The 15,659-nt window shown below is 36.7% G+C and overlaps 1 protein-coding gene across 1 annotated transcript; it reads left to right on the forward strand.

Moving 5' to 3' along the window:
• The first annotated feature begins 201 nt into the window (after positions 1-201).
• Positions 202-13,827, forward strand: LOC141291639 (uncharacterized). The gene is made up of 15 exons (XM_073823827.1): positions 202-371; positions 3,209-3,344; positions 3,459-3,647; positions 3,846-4,852; positions 5,006-5,095; positions 5,175-5,327; positions 5,410-5,584; positions 5,672-5,773; positions 5,860-6,001; positions 8,923-9,123; positions 9,212-9,496; positions 10,548-10,727; positions 10,881-11,251; positions 11,856-11,966; positions 13,717-13,827. Exons 1-15 carry the CDS (start codon positions 202-204, stop codon positions 13,825-13,827), a joined length of 3,423 nt encoding a protein of 1,140 aa, XP_073679928.1.
• The last annotated feature ends 1,832 nt before the right edge of the window (positions 13,828-15,659 follow it).

Consider the following 15,659-nt stretch of genomic DNA (forward strand, 5'->3'; position numbering starts at 1 on the left):
GCTTCAAAGCCTGCTCACGCCATGCCTGCTGTTCCAAAGCCTGCTCACGCCAAGCCTGCCGCTCCAGAATATGCTCACAAGATGGCCGCCATTCCAAAGCCTGTTCACAAGATGGCTGCCGCTCCAGAGTCTGCACCTGTCATGGCCGCCATTCCAGAGTCTGCTTACAAGATGGCCACCATCTCAAAGCCTGTTCACAAGATGGCTGCTGCTCCAGAGTCTACACCTGTCATGACTGCCCTTCCACAGCCAGCTCATAAGATGGCCGCCACGCCAGAGTCCCCGGCCAAGATGACCACCATGCCAGGTCACGAACCCGCTGCGCCCATGCCTCTTGCCGAGGCGGCGTCCATAGTGGGATTTCCTGCTCTGCCTGCACCGCCAAGGTTTCCTGCTCTGCCTGCACCGCCAAGGCTTCACGCTCTGCCTGCTCCACCAAGGCTTCACGCTCTGCCAGCTCCGCCAAGGCTTCACGCTCTGCCTGCTACGTCTCAGAGTGTCAAGTCTGTTTCCAAGTCAAGTCTGTTTCCAAGACAAGTCTGTTTGTGTCAAGTCTCGTCTCTGTTTGGATTATCGTTTGTTTGGATCTCTGTTTGTTTGGATTATACTTTGGATTATGGATTATCATCATTGTAAATAAAACTGCACTTGGGTTCATCATCACATCTCGCCGTCTCAGTGGATATATTTGTTACGTGCATCTCAGAAATACAGTCTATTTGAAAGTATAGTAAAATATAAAACTTGTAATAACTTGTAAAAATGTTAATTTTTTTCAGTTTTACTGTTTAATATACTGGTCTAACTGTAACAATCATCAATCTCTCTGCCTTTGACTGTATCTGTCATCTCTCTGTCTGTGTCTGACTGTATCATTGTTTTGTAAAATATCTAATGTATTGTTTTGTTGGACTCACCTGAGGCCTTGTTGTTTGGCCACGTTGGACTGTTCATGAAGTTGTGAAAATTCATCACTGTCTTTGTGGTATTTAGAACCATTTAATTATGACCATGTTGATTAACTTGATGTTGGTTAAACTTTGGCTAAATATTGGTTAACCCTAAAATTTAGCAGGGTAAAATATGGTTCAAGTAAATATTTTCATGCCCAATTTATTTTGGAATTCAGAATAAACACTGTTCTATGACATTTCTTTCATGCAAATTTGAGAGTTATTAAATAAGAGAGTTGTTTAATAAAATTGGACCTGTTTTTCAAGATTAAGATGTGTCAAATTATTATTATTTTTGTTTTTATTAAATAATAGGAGTTTCATGCTATACAACACTTTATGCAGTTAAATATTGTTTAAAGCTTATGCAGTTAATAAATTGTTTAAATTGCTAGTCATTATTATTCAGCAATCTGGAAAATAAATACTGCAAATAAAGAATACAAAAATTAAAGTAGTACAATATTTTTACAGTGACACGTTATTTAATGATTTCCAGTACTCTTATAAAATTGCAAACTATTGCTGCAATTTCACAGTAGCAGCTGTGAAAAATGTATATATTGTTGCTTGTATTTTAACAGTAAAACTGTAGTTAATAATTTACATTGCACTTGTAAAAAAATACAGTATTACTGGCAACCAATGTTGCCAATAACTTGCTGTAAATTTTACAGATTTTTATTTATTTTTTTTTTTTTTACAGTGTAACTATTAAAGGGGTTCATTAGTATTATCATTATAAAGTTACAATTATGTAATGTTATGGCAAGCTTTTAAATCAATATTGTGGAAAGGGACAGCATGTTGGGGTGGTTTCAACAGTGTGTTGCAACTGTGCCTACAGTGATAGCCATGATTAAAATTGGTATATTAGCTTGACAACATATCATTGGCAAACGCTAACTATGCCCATTAGAAACTAAGAACGCACAGATTGAAATGTTATTTTTTTTTACAATTCGTCACGCAAACAACTTAGACATTATGGCCAAAAATCTAATCTTAAAAAATCTTTACCAAGAAAATTATTTTGGGTAGAAGGAATGATCACATGTGACTGATTTCTTCCAGGAAGTATGAGGGGCCAATAAAGCATGTGCAGTTTGAATATTATCACTGTATCTTATTCCTGCTTGAAGAAATAAGCAATGTTGCAACTGCCACACGTTGCAGCTGTCCCCACTCTCCCCTATGTTTAGGAACCATGTCCTAATATACAGTAATAAAGCAAAGTGACAGAATCATAGCTGCCCTGATCTAGCAGTCCAGAAAAAATCACTTCGTTACTTTCAAATATAAATTTCTTTGTTGTCTGGTGAATGTTTTTACTTACATGGAAACCCTAAATCACATAGGGATTTCTCCTTAAATTTTTAAAATTCCTTATATGCCTTACAGATTCAAAGTTACATTTATGTTCTTTGTACTTATTTAGGTTCAAGTCTGGACTTTATATAGGTACACTTTTTTTGTTCTTACCAGACACCATATTATTAATGCATCTCATGAGCAAGTCCACTGTCATGCAACAACACAAAAGGGTCAATGTTACATTTTTAAGGTGAAACAACAGAATTCCCTGGAATGGCAATGTATAGCATAGCATTACGATTTTCTTTCCTTGAATTATGTCCATTAATAGTGTAATCCATTCATTAGAAGGGATTGCCTACATTTGTTTAACCATGTAGTGCATCTGGTGAGTCGCTTGTAGGAAACCCCTTTAATTTCTAAAGAAACTGGAAAATTAAACTGAACTTTGAAAGGCAGATGCGTAAAGATAAAGGAAGTAAACAATAAATGTGAAGCTGATTAGCATCAATTTACTTAGAAACCGTGCTGAAAAACTGCGTAATGCTCCCTCCCATCAGGTTATAAAGCTCTTGTCCATTTTACAGATGACTGATCAAATGTTTCTGCTGCTCTGAAAGCATCACTATGGAACAACAACAAGAATTCAGGTACTTTTTAAGAATAACCTAATTGAAAGTTGTATTTAAAAAAATATATATTATTTACTTATTTCTGCTAACATTTAATAAGAATATAAGATTGATGTGTTTGTATATTTACATAATTACTACATTTAAACTTTTTTTATATTACATTTTCCCTTAAATCTCTTCTTTTTGAAAAGCAAATATTTAGATTTTTTTGCTAACATTTATTCATCATGTGTGTATGTGTGTGTCTGTGCATATATTATTATATGCTTTAACAATATACTATTCCATTATTTTTTTCTAAAACAGCCAATCTTGGGATGTGTGCAAAGAAGTGCCAATTATTCAAGATGAGCAGATGCCAAAAAAACGAGTGCAGTGTTTTAGATGGTTCTCGTCTGCCATAGTTGGCATGCTTGTCTTCGTCCTCACACTACTCAGTAAAGTGAGCTGTTTTACTAATCATTGGCTAATCATTTTATGCATAATGGGATAACATTTAACTTATCTACTCAATATTAAACAAAATGTTAGACTGAATTTTTTTGTGTGTTTACAGACATCATTTCTGCTTTTAATTACATTTGGAAACAATCAAACTGAGATTATATGTTCAGAACAAAAACCGACTGCCCTACTTGGCATAGGCTTCGTTCTGGTTGGGCCGAGTGTTCTCCTTCTCCTGAAGAGCATATGGAAGTTCATTTTCAAGAGTGCAACCATCCCCTCGAAAAAAACTGTATTTTGGGTAAGCAAACAAGTTTTTAGAGTGTTTTTCTACTTCAAAATCTGATGTTTATTTCAAATGATACTTGCCATTTCTTTTTAATTGTTTGTGATATTGACATCTACTAGCAATTTCTTTTAACACCCAGTGTTTTCAGGGTTGTAGAACAGAACCTAATTTATGATGAACTTTCTGACTTTGATTTGACTTTTCTTCTAGGTTCTGTTTGTTGAGTTCCTGGTAGCATTGGGCGCTGCAATTCTAACAATAGTAGCCATGCCACATTTTGACATTGTCACCAATGTGATGATCCTAAACAGCGTGAGCATCCTGTCCGCAGTCTTCCAGGTGGTTGCTGAGCGTGTTGAAAAAGAAAAAAAGCGGATTATAATGCTTCCAATATGCTCAATTTTCTTAATCGTCACAGGTTATGTGCTCTTTGCAGTCAGTTATTTAATATTCGAAGGTTCCTCAGAGATAAAAATATCAGTTGGCCTTGCCATCGTGGGAACCATCTGCGTTTCTGTGAACTGGTGGGAGAACTACAGCACGCTCTTGAAAGTATCTTTTTTAAAAGACATTTCAATAGACATCACTCAGTCACGTAACATGGTCTGCATCATCTCTAGTTTGATGAGAATCCTGGTTACATCAGCTGTGGTTGGAGCTTATGTTCCTCTATCAGGCCAGAACTGGAATTCGGACAAACTTGTCTTTAAAACAGTTGTTGTTTCACTGGTGGCAATCCAGATTGCATCCTCTGCCTTGTGCCGCTGGTTTGTGGTTGTGGCTTGTAAGATGCATGCCCTGCGTCGCAGCTTCATCATGCCCATGTACCTGGCCTCGATCGCCGCTTTGACAGTGTTTTTGATTCCAGTTGTAGTCAGGATCCCGGAGTCTAATCAAACCAGTTTTGAGAACCTTCAGCCAAACTCCAGTGATGAATGGTTGTATTTGCTGATGACTGATGCTATAAGAACTCTGGATGCCAGGGACATTGTGGTACAGATGAACATAGGAGGACTGGCCTGTTTGGGCTTCTCTGCTCTGAGCTGGTGGCTAGGACTCATTCTGAGTACGGTTTACATCTGGTTCCTGAAGATCCATCGAATAGAAAGAACCCAAGATCTGTTTGTGCGACGCATGTATGAAGGAGCATTTCTAGAACAGTCTATGCTGCTAAACACCCGTTTTGAAATCGGAAAGATAATAAAGAAGAAACAGAGGTAAGTGTTTTTACTTTCTAAGTATGGTTGCATATTGGTAATTTATTATCCAATATCAGAGATGTTTTTTTTATTTTTTGATATGATCTCTAACATATCTTACTATGAACTGAGTTTTATAGTGACTAAGTCAATATTTACTGTACTTCTTAGTGCAAAAGAAACCATCAGAGTGTTTCTGTGTGCAACGATGTGGCATGAGACCTATGATGAAATGATGAAGATAATTATCTCTATGTTCAGGTAAACATAGACTACACTTACTCAACTTGTAAAAATCTCAATTGAATTGTAATTTCAATACTATTTCTTTTACTACCAGGCTTGATAAATATAAGCCCAAGTCGGACAAACACAGCGATGTTGAGTTTGAATTCCATATTTATTTTGATGATGCTTTCAAGGACTTTGATAATGGAAGACATGCTAATGAATATGCTGAAATTCTTGTGGATGTAGTTAAAGAAGTTTACACGTAAGAATCCTCCTTAGTTATATCTGTTTGTGTTCGGAGAACTTATGTGCAATAACTAATCTACCAAGACTTCACATATTAGACTTTTCAGTGAAGAGGACCCATGTATATTCAAGCAAAAGGCAGCATTACCACACCAGACAATCATAAACACATCATATGGGGGTCGGCTAGAATACATCCTCCCTAAAGGCAATCTTATGATGGTCCACCTCAAAGACAAGACACTTATCCGTCACAAGAAAAGATGGTCTCAGGTAAAATTCTTTAAAGATCCAGTTAAAACTGTTTACAGCTACAGTTGTTTTTACGCCTTGAACTTCACCAATCATCTGTGTTTGCAGATAATGTACTTGTATTACATTCTTGGCTGGAGACTTAACAGAAAGTACATGAGAAAGCTTAAGGATGGTGAAGAACTAGATTCCCTTCAAGAGAAATTGAAGGTTAGTGGCTTAATATCAGACTTTCTACAGCTTAATGCAATATCAGCCAGTATATTTCACTACTGTATGTTTTTAATGCTCCTTAGAAAGACAGGGAGAACACATATATCTTGGCCCTGGATGGGGATACTGATTTTCAGCCATCTGCAGTTATGCTGTTAATCGACAGACTTAAACTCTATCCAGAGGTTGGAGCTGCCTGTGGCAGGATTCATCCAACAGGCACAGGTTGGATATTTTAAAGCTACATCATGTGACTTTTGTCCCTCTAGCAGTTAAAAAATAAAACTGCATTAGTCTTATGAAAGAAGATAGTTTTGGCTGTGCTTTGGCTCTGATCGTAACCATGGTCGTTCATTGGAAAACTTAAAAGATGTTATCTAAGCAGGTCATTGTTTTTTTGATTTATTAGAAACACTGATGCTGTGAATTAAAGTTTACATTACAGGACATTAACACTGGATGTAAAGGTTGCTAGTCTTATAAGGTCAAACGTTAATGAACTTGTTAGAAAGCTGCATGACTATTTATCATTCAATAAAATATCTTACCTGTTAAGCAAGAAAAAGCCATCTCTGGCTTGCTTTTAAATTTCGTAGCTCTCACCACCTCTGAAAAGTCAAGCCAGTGTTGATTCTGGTTATCTGATGGACTTTGTCACTTTCCCTTTTCGCTTGTAGACGCTGCTCTGTTCACATTTTGGTTTTGTTTTTTGATTTCCCGGAGGATACTCTTTTGTATTGTCTATTGTAGTTACTATTTCTGAAATAGAAAGACATGGTTGAAAGATGAATAAAATATAAATAAATAACAATCAAAATTCTAAATAAGCAATAAGGTAAGATTTGGTCAGTTAACCGGATACGCGACCATATTGGCGATACTTGGATGTAAACAACAAACAAACGCTGTCCTTCCATTAAAAAATATTTAAAAAAAATATTAAAAAAAAATATTAGTTAAAAAAATATTATTTAAAAAATAGTTTCTGTCAGTGATAGTTAATGGCAAGAGATAAAGACAGTCAATAGGAATGGTTTGTAACCACTGAATGATTTGTTTTTAACACCATATATGATATTTTTATAACACTTTACTAATGCACAGATAATCAGGAGTATAACTCCTGATTATGATAATGATAATGATAAGGAATATTAACTAATTGATAAGTAATATGTAATTGTGGTTATGGATGTTGAATTACTCTGTCATGTGCCTCAACAAGTAAATTTATAACATAATCATATCTTTGCAAATCATTAGCTAATATTTAATTAAAGTAGATAACTGGAAGTTGAAATGCATGGCTTCGACCCATTGTAGTAATTAAAACATTAATTTACACCATTAGTTAATACTATATGTTATTAGGAATTAATACATTATGACACTTTGTCTAATAGCCTAACATTTTATTGATTACTTAATGTATGAATCATATAGAATGTTAAATGGTTGCTGATGCAGTAATAATTTATAAATGGTTCAGTTCTTCATGAGTTATACATTAACTCATGATTATCTGTGCATTAGTTAAGCATAAATAATGCATATTAGTGCTACCATATTGTAAATTGTTACTTATATTTTCTCACACATTAACGTCTGCTTATCTCTCACTCTCAGCATGAGAACACGTCTGCTTTCCGTTTTAAGTTTAAAACAGACGATACTTACAGTGTAAACTGACGGACAAAGTATCATACCTGACACAGACGCGCACGCACGTCAACTATCTTCCTTTTTGACAACAAGAAGGGCGTGGCAAGACTAAACCAACTTAGACAAAACCAAAAGGGGGAGACAAGGACTAAACCATTTAGACTAGAAACAGAGGGGAAGAAAACACTGGAAAAACAGAACAGACTAGACTGAATCCTGACACATAGTAGCGCTTGGTTGGCTGGTCTTAGCTGGTTTAAGCTGAAAGTTGCTGGTTTTAGCTGGTCTCCCAGCCTGATTAGGCTGGTCAGGCTGGTTTAAGCTGGTGGTTTCTCAGCCTGGCCAGCTAAGACCAGCCTGGCCAGGCTGGAAAAGTGGCCAAAACCCCTCCAAAACCAGCCTGTTGACCAGCTAAAACCAGCTAAAACCAGGCTAACAAGATAACGAGGGGGAAATACAAGACTAAACCAACTTAGACAAAACCAAAAGGGGGAGACAAGGACTTAACCATTTAGACTAGAAACAGAGGGGAAGAATACACTGGGAAAACAGAACAGACTAGACTGAATCCTGACACATAGTTGCACTTTATCGTGAATAAATAATGGACTGCCCTGCTGAAAAAAAAAAAAAAAAAAAAAACAGCTTAAACCAGCCTAGGCCTTAGCTGGTTTAAGCTGAAAGTTGCTGGTTTTAGCTGGTCTCCCATGCTGGTAAGGCTGGTTTAAGCTGGTGGTTTCTCAGCCTGGCCAGCTAAGACCAGCCTGGAAAAGTGGCCAAAACCCCTTCAAAACCAGCCTGTTGACCAGCTAAAACCAGCTAAAACCATGCTGGTTGACTAGCTAAAATCAGCCAACTAGCCTAGACTGGTTTAGCTGTTGTTGTTTTTTTTCACTAGGGTGGAACTAACCATTTAATAAATGGAAATAAAAAGTATGCTTTTTTTAACTTGTTGCATTGCCCTCTGTAAATATATTCACTTTATTTTTCCTGTAAGAGTGGGCGCGGCCTTTTTTTTGTAAAGTTTATGGGTTTGGTCTCATCTGCATCCAGCATTTTTAGCTGGATATATTTTATTTGAATATATTACCTTAATTAAACCCTGGTTTGTAGTGCAAACAGTTTAACTGTTTACTGCACATTGTTATTCTTGTTATTTCCCTATAGCAGCTAATAAACCATGGGGCTTCCAAATTTCCCCATTGAAGAACATGGTAGGCAAGCAAATTCCAGTTACCATACGTATTTGCTCCTTAATTCAAACTAGCCAAATTAGGCAACTACAAGTATAGACAATGACTCATCTTAAAAAACTATGAAAACATACAGGCCTTTACAATAGCACAATATGTAATAATTCTCCACTTGTAAAGTCTCAGAAGCAGACAAAAAAACTATTTTAAAAATGCACTAGAGACTACTTTTAAATAGATTTTAAAGGTGATAATTTGACTAATGAGATAATCTCTTCCTAATGCTTGAAGGGCCATTGGTGTGGTATCAGAAGTTTGAATATGCGGTGGGCCACTGGCTGCAAAAGACTGCCGAGCATGTGTTTGGCTGTGTATTGTGCAGCCCTGGATGTTTCAGTCTTTTCAGAGGAGCCGCACTTATGGACGACAACGTCATGAAGAGATACACAACCAAAGCCAGTGAAGCCAGCCAATACGTCCAGTATGATCAAGGTCTGCTTGAAGCTAAATACTACTAACTACTATAATATCAATTCAACATAAACTAAAGTAATTGACCCTCTGTTTGGTGTAATGTCAGGTGAGGACCGCTGGTTGTGCACTCTGCTGCTGCAGCAGGGGTGGAGGGTGGAATACAATGCAGCATCTGATGCCTACACCAATGCTCCACAAGACTTTAAAGAGTTTTACAATCAGCGCAGACGCTGGGGACCCTCTACCATGGCTAACACCATTGACCTCTTGAGCTCAGGAAGCCTGACCTCTCAGAGGAACAGCTCGATCTCAAAAATGTACATCTTGTACCAGATTATCAGCATGGCAGCTTCCATCTTGGGCCCTGCCACTATCTGCCTTATGATATCAGGTAAAATTGCAGTTTAGTCAATAATTCTTGCTTATTGCATTTTCAGTTTGAGTCAAAAGTTTACATATACCTTTTTACCAAAATAAGACGGATCATACAAAATGCATGTTATTTTTTATTTAGTACTGACCCAAATAAAATATTTCACATAAAAGACATTTACATCTTGTCCACAAAAATCCCTTGTTTGTCCTGAACAGTTGAACTGCCTTCTGTTCTTCAGAAAAATACTTCAGGTCCCACAAATTATTGTTTTTTCAGCATTTTTGTGTATTTGAACCCTTTCCAACAATGACTGTATGGTTTTGAGATCCATCTTTTCACACTGAGGACAACTGAGGAACTCATATGTAACTATTACAGAAGGTTCAAATGCTCACTGATGCTCCAGGAGGAAAAAAACATGCATTAGGAGCTGGGGTAAAAACTTTTAGAATTTGAAGAATTATTTTGTCATTTTGGAAACATGTAAGTATCTTCTGTAGCTTCTGAAGGGTAGTACGTAATGATAAAAATATGATATTTAGGCAAAATAAGAAAATGTACACATCATAGTTTACTGCCTCGGCCCCTTAGTCCCCCTCGGTGTGTAAAGATGGATGTCATAATTATACAGTCACTGTTGGAAAATGTTGAAAAACCAAAGAACTTGTGGGACCTGTAGGATTTTTCTTAAGTACAGTGGGCAGTTTAACTGTTCAGAACAAACAAGGGACTATCATTAAACAAACACACAAAAAACACAGCTATGGATCATTCAGGCTACAATACAGTATTAAGAATCAAGTGTATGTAAACTTCTGAACGGGGTTATTTTTATAAAACGTTTTTATGTGGATTATCTTATTCAGTTCAATACTAAATAAATAAAAAATTACATGCATTTTGTATGATCCTTATTTTGGTAAAATAACATTTAGCAGATTCTGCAAGGTGCATGCAAACAATTGACTTGAACTGTAATATTCTGTTTCAGAAATATGGCATACAAATTGTTTTTAGAGTAACATCTGTCCAAAATTTCTATCAAAGTGCATTGTTTACCTTGCAGGAAGCTTTGTCTTCATCTTTGAAATGGGTGCAAATACAGCCCTAGTTTTGGCCATAGTGCCCCCTACTGTCTACCTCATCCTGTGCTTCAAACTGAAATCTGACACGCAGATTAAAATTGCAGCAATCATGAGCATACTCTATGCATTTCTCATGGCGGGAACACTACTCTCAATCATTGGTAAAGTTTTTTTTATTTTATTTTCTATTTTACATTTTGTCTTTAAGAATAGCTTCTTAGAATTCTTTAAGAAAAGACAATCTAAATTTAGACTCTAATATAGACTTGTGAAAAATACCTGTCTATAATACTTTTTCTTCTTATATCTTATAGGTGATCTAGTAAAGCAAAAGACTTTTCTGACCCCCAGCGGTCTGTTCCTCATTGGCATGGTATCTTTGTACCTCATCACAGCAGCTTTGCACCCTCAGGAGTTCTCACTGGTCATCTATGGATTGTTATATATCCTCTGCATTCCCAGTGGGTATCTACTCTTAGTTATTTACTCCATAGTCAACATGAACAATGTCACATGGGGCACTCGTGAAACTGGAGGCCAGGCTAAAACTACCGCAGTAGATACCTTCAAGAGGAAGATCATGAATGCCACATGCTGCAAGTGTCCATGCTTGGAAGCTGAGTATCTGAATGAGGAGATTGCATCAACAGAAATCATAGCACAAACCAAAAAGCCACCTACTCCCGTAGAAACACAAAGGTACAAACATGTCCACACAAACTGTCTGTTTGTGAAGAGTGTCAACATACTGTTATGCAAGAAAAATTTCAGATTCGTCTGACAATAAAGTTATTTCATATCATATCATAAAGGAGATATTTACACTGACTCTTCCATCCATCTGTAGTATATTATTTTAACTATTTATTATTATATATAGTTTGGTTTTTAATTTTACAACTTTTACTTTTACAACTGAAAATAATACTATATTCCTACACCATAGGGAACAGGAGGTCCAGCTTATTCCTCATCAAAGTAAGTATGACTTCCATACATAATATCATAATATTCTAGCTAGTGTTTGTATTTGACTAATATATATTTAATTCCAAAAGCTTGGATTGAACGTCTGCGGATGAAACCTAACAACTTTCCCTTGGATGAATCTGCACTTCCTTTGGTAAGTATAACTAACGAAATAATAAAATACAACTATAATTTCAATACACTAAACTATAACAACAGCATTTTTTGAGCATGTCATGCTTTTATGCATTGAGTTGCTGATTAGATATTTACATTTTCACTGATACGTTTTAATGCCTCTTTTTTTCCACATGTTACAGGAAGAAAAGTATTTCTGGAGAAAACTGCAGGAGAAATATCTGGAACCTCTTAAAGAGAATAAAGAACAGCAGGAAAAAATAGCTGATGATCTTAGAGAACTTCGAAATAAAGTAAGTCAGCATGTCAGCATGCAAAGAGTACTTTTTATTGTTTTTGCCTAAAGTATTTGCATTTGAACAGTAAATATTAGTCTTCATGTTGTTTTGCTTTTCTTTTCCATACAGGTTACATTTGCCTTTTTCTTCTGCAATGCACTTTGGGTGGTGGCAACTTTATTCCTACAGACGATTGGTGACTCAGTCTCCATAAAAATCCCCAAAATCTATCCCAATGGGACTCATTCCACAACAGAAGTGTTTTCCCTAGATCCAATCGCACTAATGTTTCTACTGAGCTTTACAGTATTGCTGATAATGCAGTTTGTTGCAATGCTTTACCACAGAATCTACACATTAATCCATTTTGTAGCATATGCTGACACAGAAATTAAATATCAGAGAAAGCAGTCACAGGCCCTGGACTTAAACCACCAACATGAGAAATATGAACCAGACACAGGCGTTTTTTTTCAGAACCCTGCTACTTTGATGAGAATTGTAACTTCAGTATAATGTTTTGTACTTCATGAGGTTTATAGTCTGGTGGGTACAAATTTTACTTGAAACAAACCTTTCCAAGTAAAACGTACTTATAAGTTCACATTTTAAATTCTACAGGGTTTAATTGAGTACTAATATTGAATTTACTCTTTTTTAAATTCTTGAGTAAACTAAATTATTCAATGTAGAAATTACATTTGTTCTTCTGTATTACTTACTTCACCACAAAATCATTTTTATCAGTGCGAGTAAAACATCATGCCTGCCAATTAATGTTTTTATTGAATTAATTACATGATATGCCAAGTAATCACAATCACATAGTATTAAATATTAGCATTTATTATTATATTATATTATATTATATAAATAACAATTTTATTTTATGTAATGTAAAAATAATATTAAAAAAGGGGAAAAAGCATTATGCGATGCATCCTAGAATACTTCTGTACTTGGATTTAAGAAGAGACTGTATTACTCCCACTTTTATATTACAAAAAGGTTATTTCTTAGATTCCATTTGTTATCAGATTTCATTTTGAATGATCCAGGGTTAAAGTATTTCTTGTTAAGTCTTCCCCTCTAAAATAGTACAATAAATGACCTCAAAGGATTAGTTCACTTCCAGAATAAAAATGTCCTGATAATTTACTCACCTCCATCATTTAAGATATTCATGTCTTTCTTTCTTGAGTCGAAAAGAAATTATGGTTGTTGAGGAAATCATTCAATGATTTTTCTCCATATAGTGGACTTCAATGGGGATCAATGGGCTGAAGATCCAAATTGAGATTCAATGCAGCTTCAAAAGTTTTTGCATGATCCCAGCTGAGGAATAAGGGTTTTATCTAGCGAAACAATCCGTCAGTTTCTAGAAATAAAAATAAAAATTATATACTTTTTAACGATAAATGAGGTTCACCAACTCAAAACGTTGCAAAAATAGTCTCAATCGTTTGTGCTTTGTTTGTGCTGCTTTGGTTTGTTAGATATAAAATATTTATTTAAAGGTCATTCTCCGGTCACTCAGCCACCAAAAACTGATTGCTTGTACTTATATCACTTGTATCATCACCAATTAAATGCTAATTACAGTTGTACGTATGCCCCATGTTAGTTTTTAGAATATGTTGTGCATTTAGGGATCAACATTACCATATTTTGAGTAATATAAGATATAACATCCATATAGGTTTATATTATACATGCCATTTTTGGTGTCAGGATTATTTGAGTAATTATATTTTGTTTATGCCAGATGCCCAAGAAACCAGCAGTTGACAGGGATTCTATTTTCACAGTCCTGTGTTCATCACAAGAGGCCATAGTCAAAAATGGCAACATAGCTTTTACTAATCAGAGCACCTAGACAGAGCTTTGCATGCAGCTAGAGAACAAGATCACCGCAAAGGCTCTATACACTTTTGTTAAATTAAATAGACACAACATCTGGACTGCTTTAGGGTTTATTCAAGATGAAAGTGATAATGAAACAAGTGGCAGTAGTGATGACACTGATTTTGAGCCAGGACCCCTTTCCCCCAGACCAAAAGATTGCTGGACTTTTGATCTCAAAGTTTCATTTCAGAAATGGATTGAATTTATGCCTGAAACAGTTCAGTACAAAAACAAGTTCTCTAAAGCACAAAAAAAGGGAATACAATATTTTGAAGCCTGGAATCTGGAGCATGTGATGAATCATCATATTTGGCATGAAGTGAAAAGCCCCTAAACATTTGCCTTTAAAAGAGCCAAAGTCTATCCATCAGCCACAGAAAACTACATAGAAATCAGAGGCAAGTGTAAGGACTGTCATGGCCACATGCACATAAAATGTGACAGAGAGCCTGAACTGAACAGTCCAATGGTGCTAAAGTGACTCCCTGCACACTGGCTGTTCCAAGCGTCCAATGTCTGGTAACTTGTGTGTGCAGATATCCAAAGAACTGTGTGAGGGTAGAATGGAACCCCATGTATGGAGGGCATCTGAGGCAACAAAGCTGATGGATTTTGGACATCCTGAGCCAAGCCATCTGCCTAAAGATAGAGATACACAACAAGATGGCGCCGCGGATGGCAGCCTCTGTGCCTAGCTCTCCAGTTGTTTTAGTGTTTTTGTTAGTTTTTCCTGTTTTTTTGTTTTGCAAACACAATCAGTTTTACCCGGGATGAACTGCTGAACATTCGGCAGAACACACCACAAAACTTTCAACCGGTTTTCGATTATTCGGACGTTTTATTTAATCTTGTAGTTGGCGGAGCGGCGGCGCTGATCAAGCGATACAGGACGCGCAGACGGGGAAAACGAGCCGGCACGGTCGTGAAGCTCAGACAGCGCGGTCTCCGCACATCGTTGCCAAGCATACATCTGGCAAATCTCCTCTCTCTTCCCAACAAAACGGACGAACTCCTCCTGCTCTCCCGGTCTAACAAGGATTTCTCAAACTCTGCCACTCTGTGTTTTCACAGAAAAATGCTTTTTTTTTGCAGTGTGTAAGCCGTTCTCGCTGCGAGAGTTTTGCTCGTTCATTCTCGTGAGCATCTACATTCCTTCGCAAGCGCACGTGAGCCTGGCTTTGCAGAAACTCGCTGATCAGATCACCGCGATGGAACAACAACACCCGGACTCTGTTTTAATCATTATTGGGGATTTAACAAAGCAAATCTCTCCCATGAACTGCCAAAATACAGTCAACATGTTACATATCCAACCAGAGACAGTAATGTATTGAACCACTGTTACACCACAATAAGGAATGCATATCACTCTGTCCCACGGGCAGCTTTGGGACTCTCTGATCACTGCCTGGTTCATCTTATACCAACATACAGGCAAAAACTTAAATCTGCTAAACCTGTAGCAAAGTCTGTGAAGAGATGGACCAATGAAACAGAGTGGGTTTTACAAGCCTGTTTCGAATGTACTGATTGGAGTGTTTTCGAAGCTGCTGCTACCGATCTGGACAAGCTCACAGACACTGTTACTTCATATATCAGTTTCTATGAGGATACGTGCATTCCTACCAGAACTCGTTTAACTTTCAACAATGACAAACCATGGTTCACTGCAAAACTCAGACAGCTTTGTCACGCCAAAGAGGATGCTTACAGGAAAATGGACAGTGTCTTATATAAGCAGGCCAAATACACACTGGAAAAGGAGATCAAAGTGGCAAAGAAGAATTATTCCGAAAAGATAAG

This window comes from Garra rufa, chromosome 1 (genome assembly GCF_049309525.1).
Source record: "Garra rufa chromosome 1, GarRuf1.0, whole genome shotgun sequence".
NCBI lineage: Eukaryota > Metazoa > Chordata > Actinopteri > Cypriniformes > Cyprinidae > Garra > Garra rufa.

Bases quoted from the DNA above. Each gene is read 5' to 3' on its own strand.
- LOC141291639 (XM_073823827.1), top strand. From the start codon at position 202: ATGGCTGCTGCTCCAGAGTCTACACCTGTCATGACTGCCCTTCCACAG. The intron at 5,585-5,671 runs GTAAAATTCTTT...CTGTGTTTGCAG, and splicing joins ACAAGAAAAGATGGTCTCAG to ATAATGTACTTGTATTACAT. The intron at 11,252-11,855 runs GTAGAAACACAA...CACATGTTACAG, and splicing joins CCAAAAAGCCACCTACTCCC to GAAGAAAAGTATTTCTGGAG.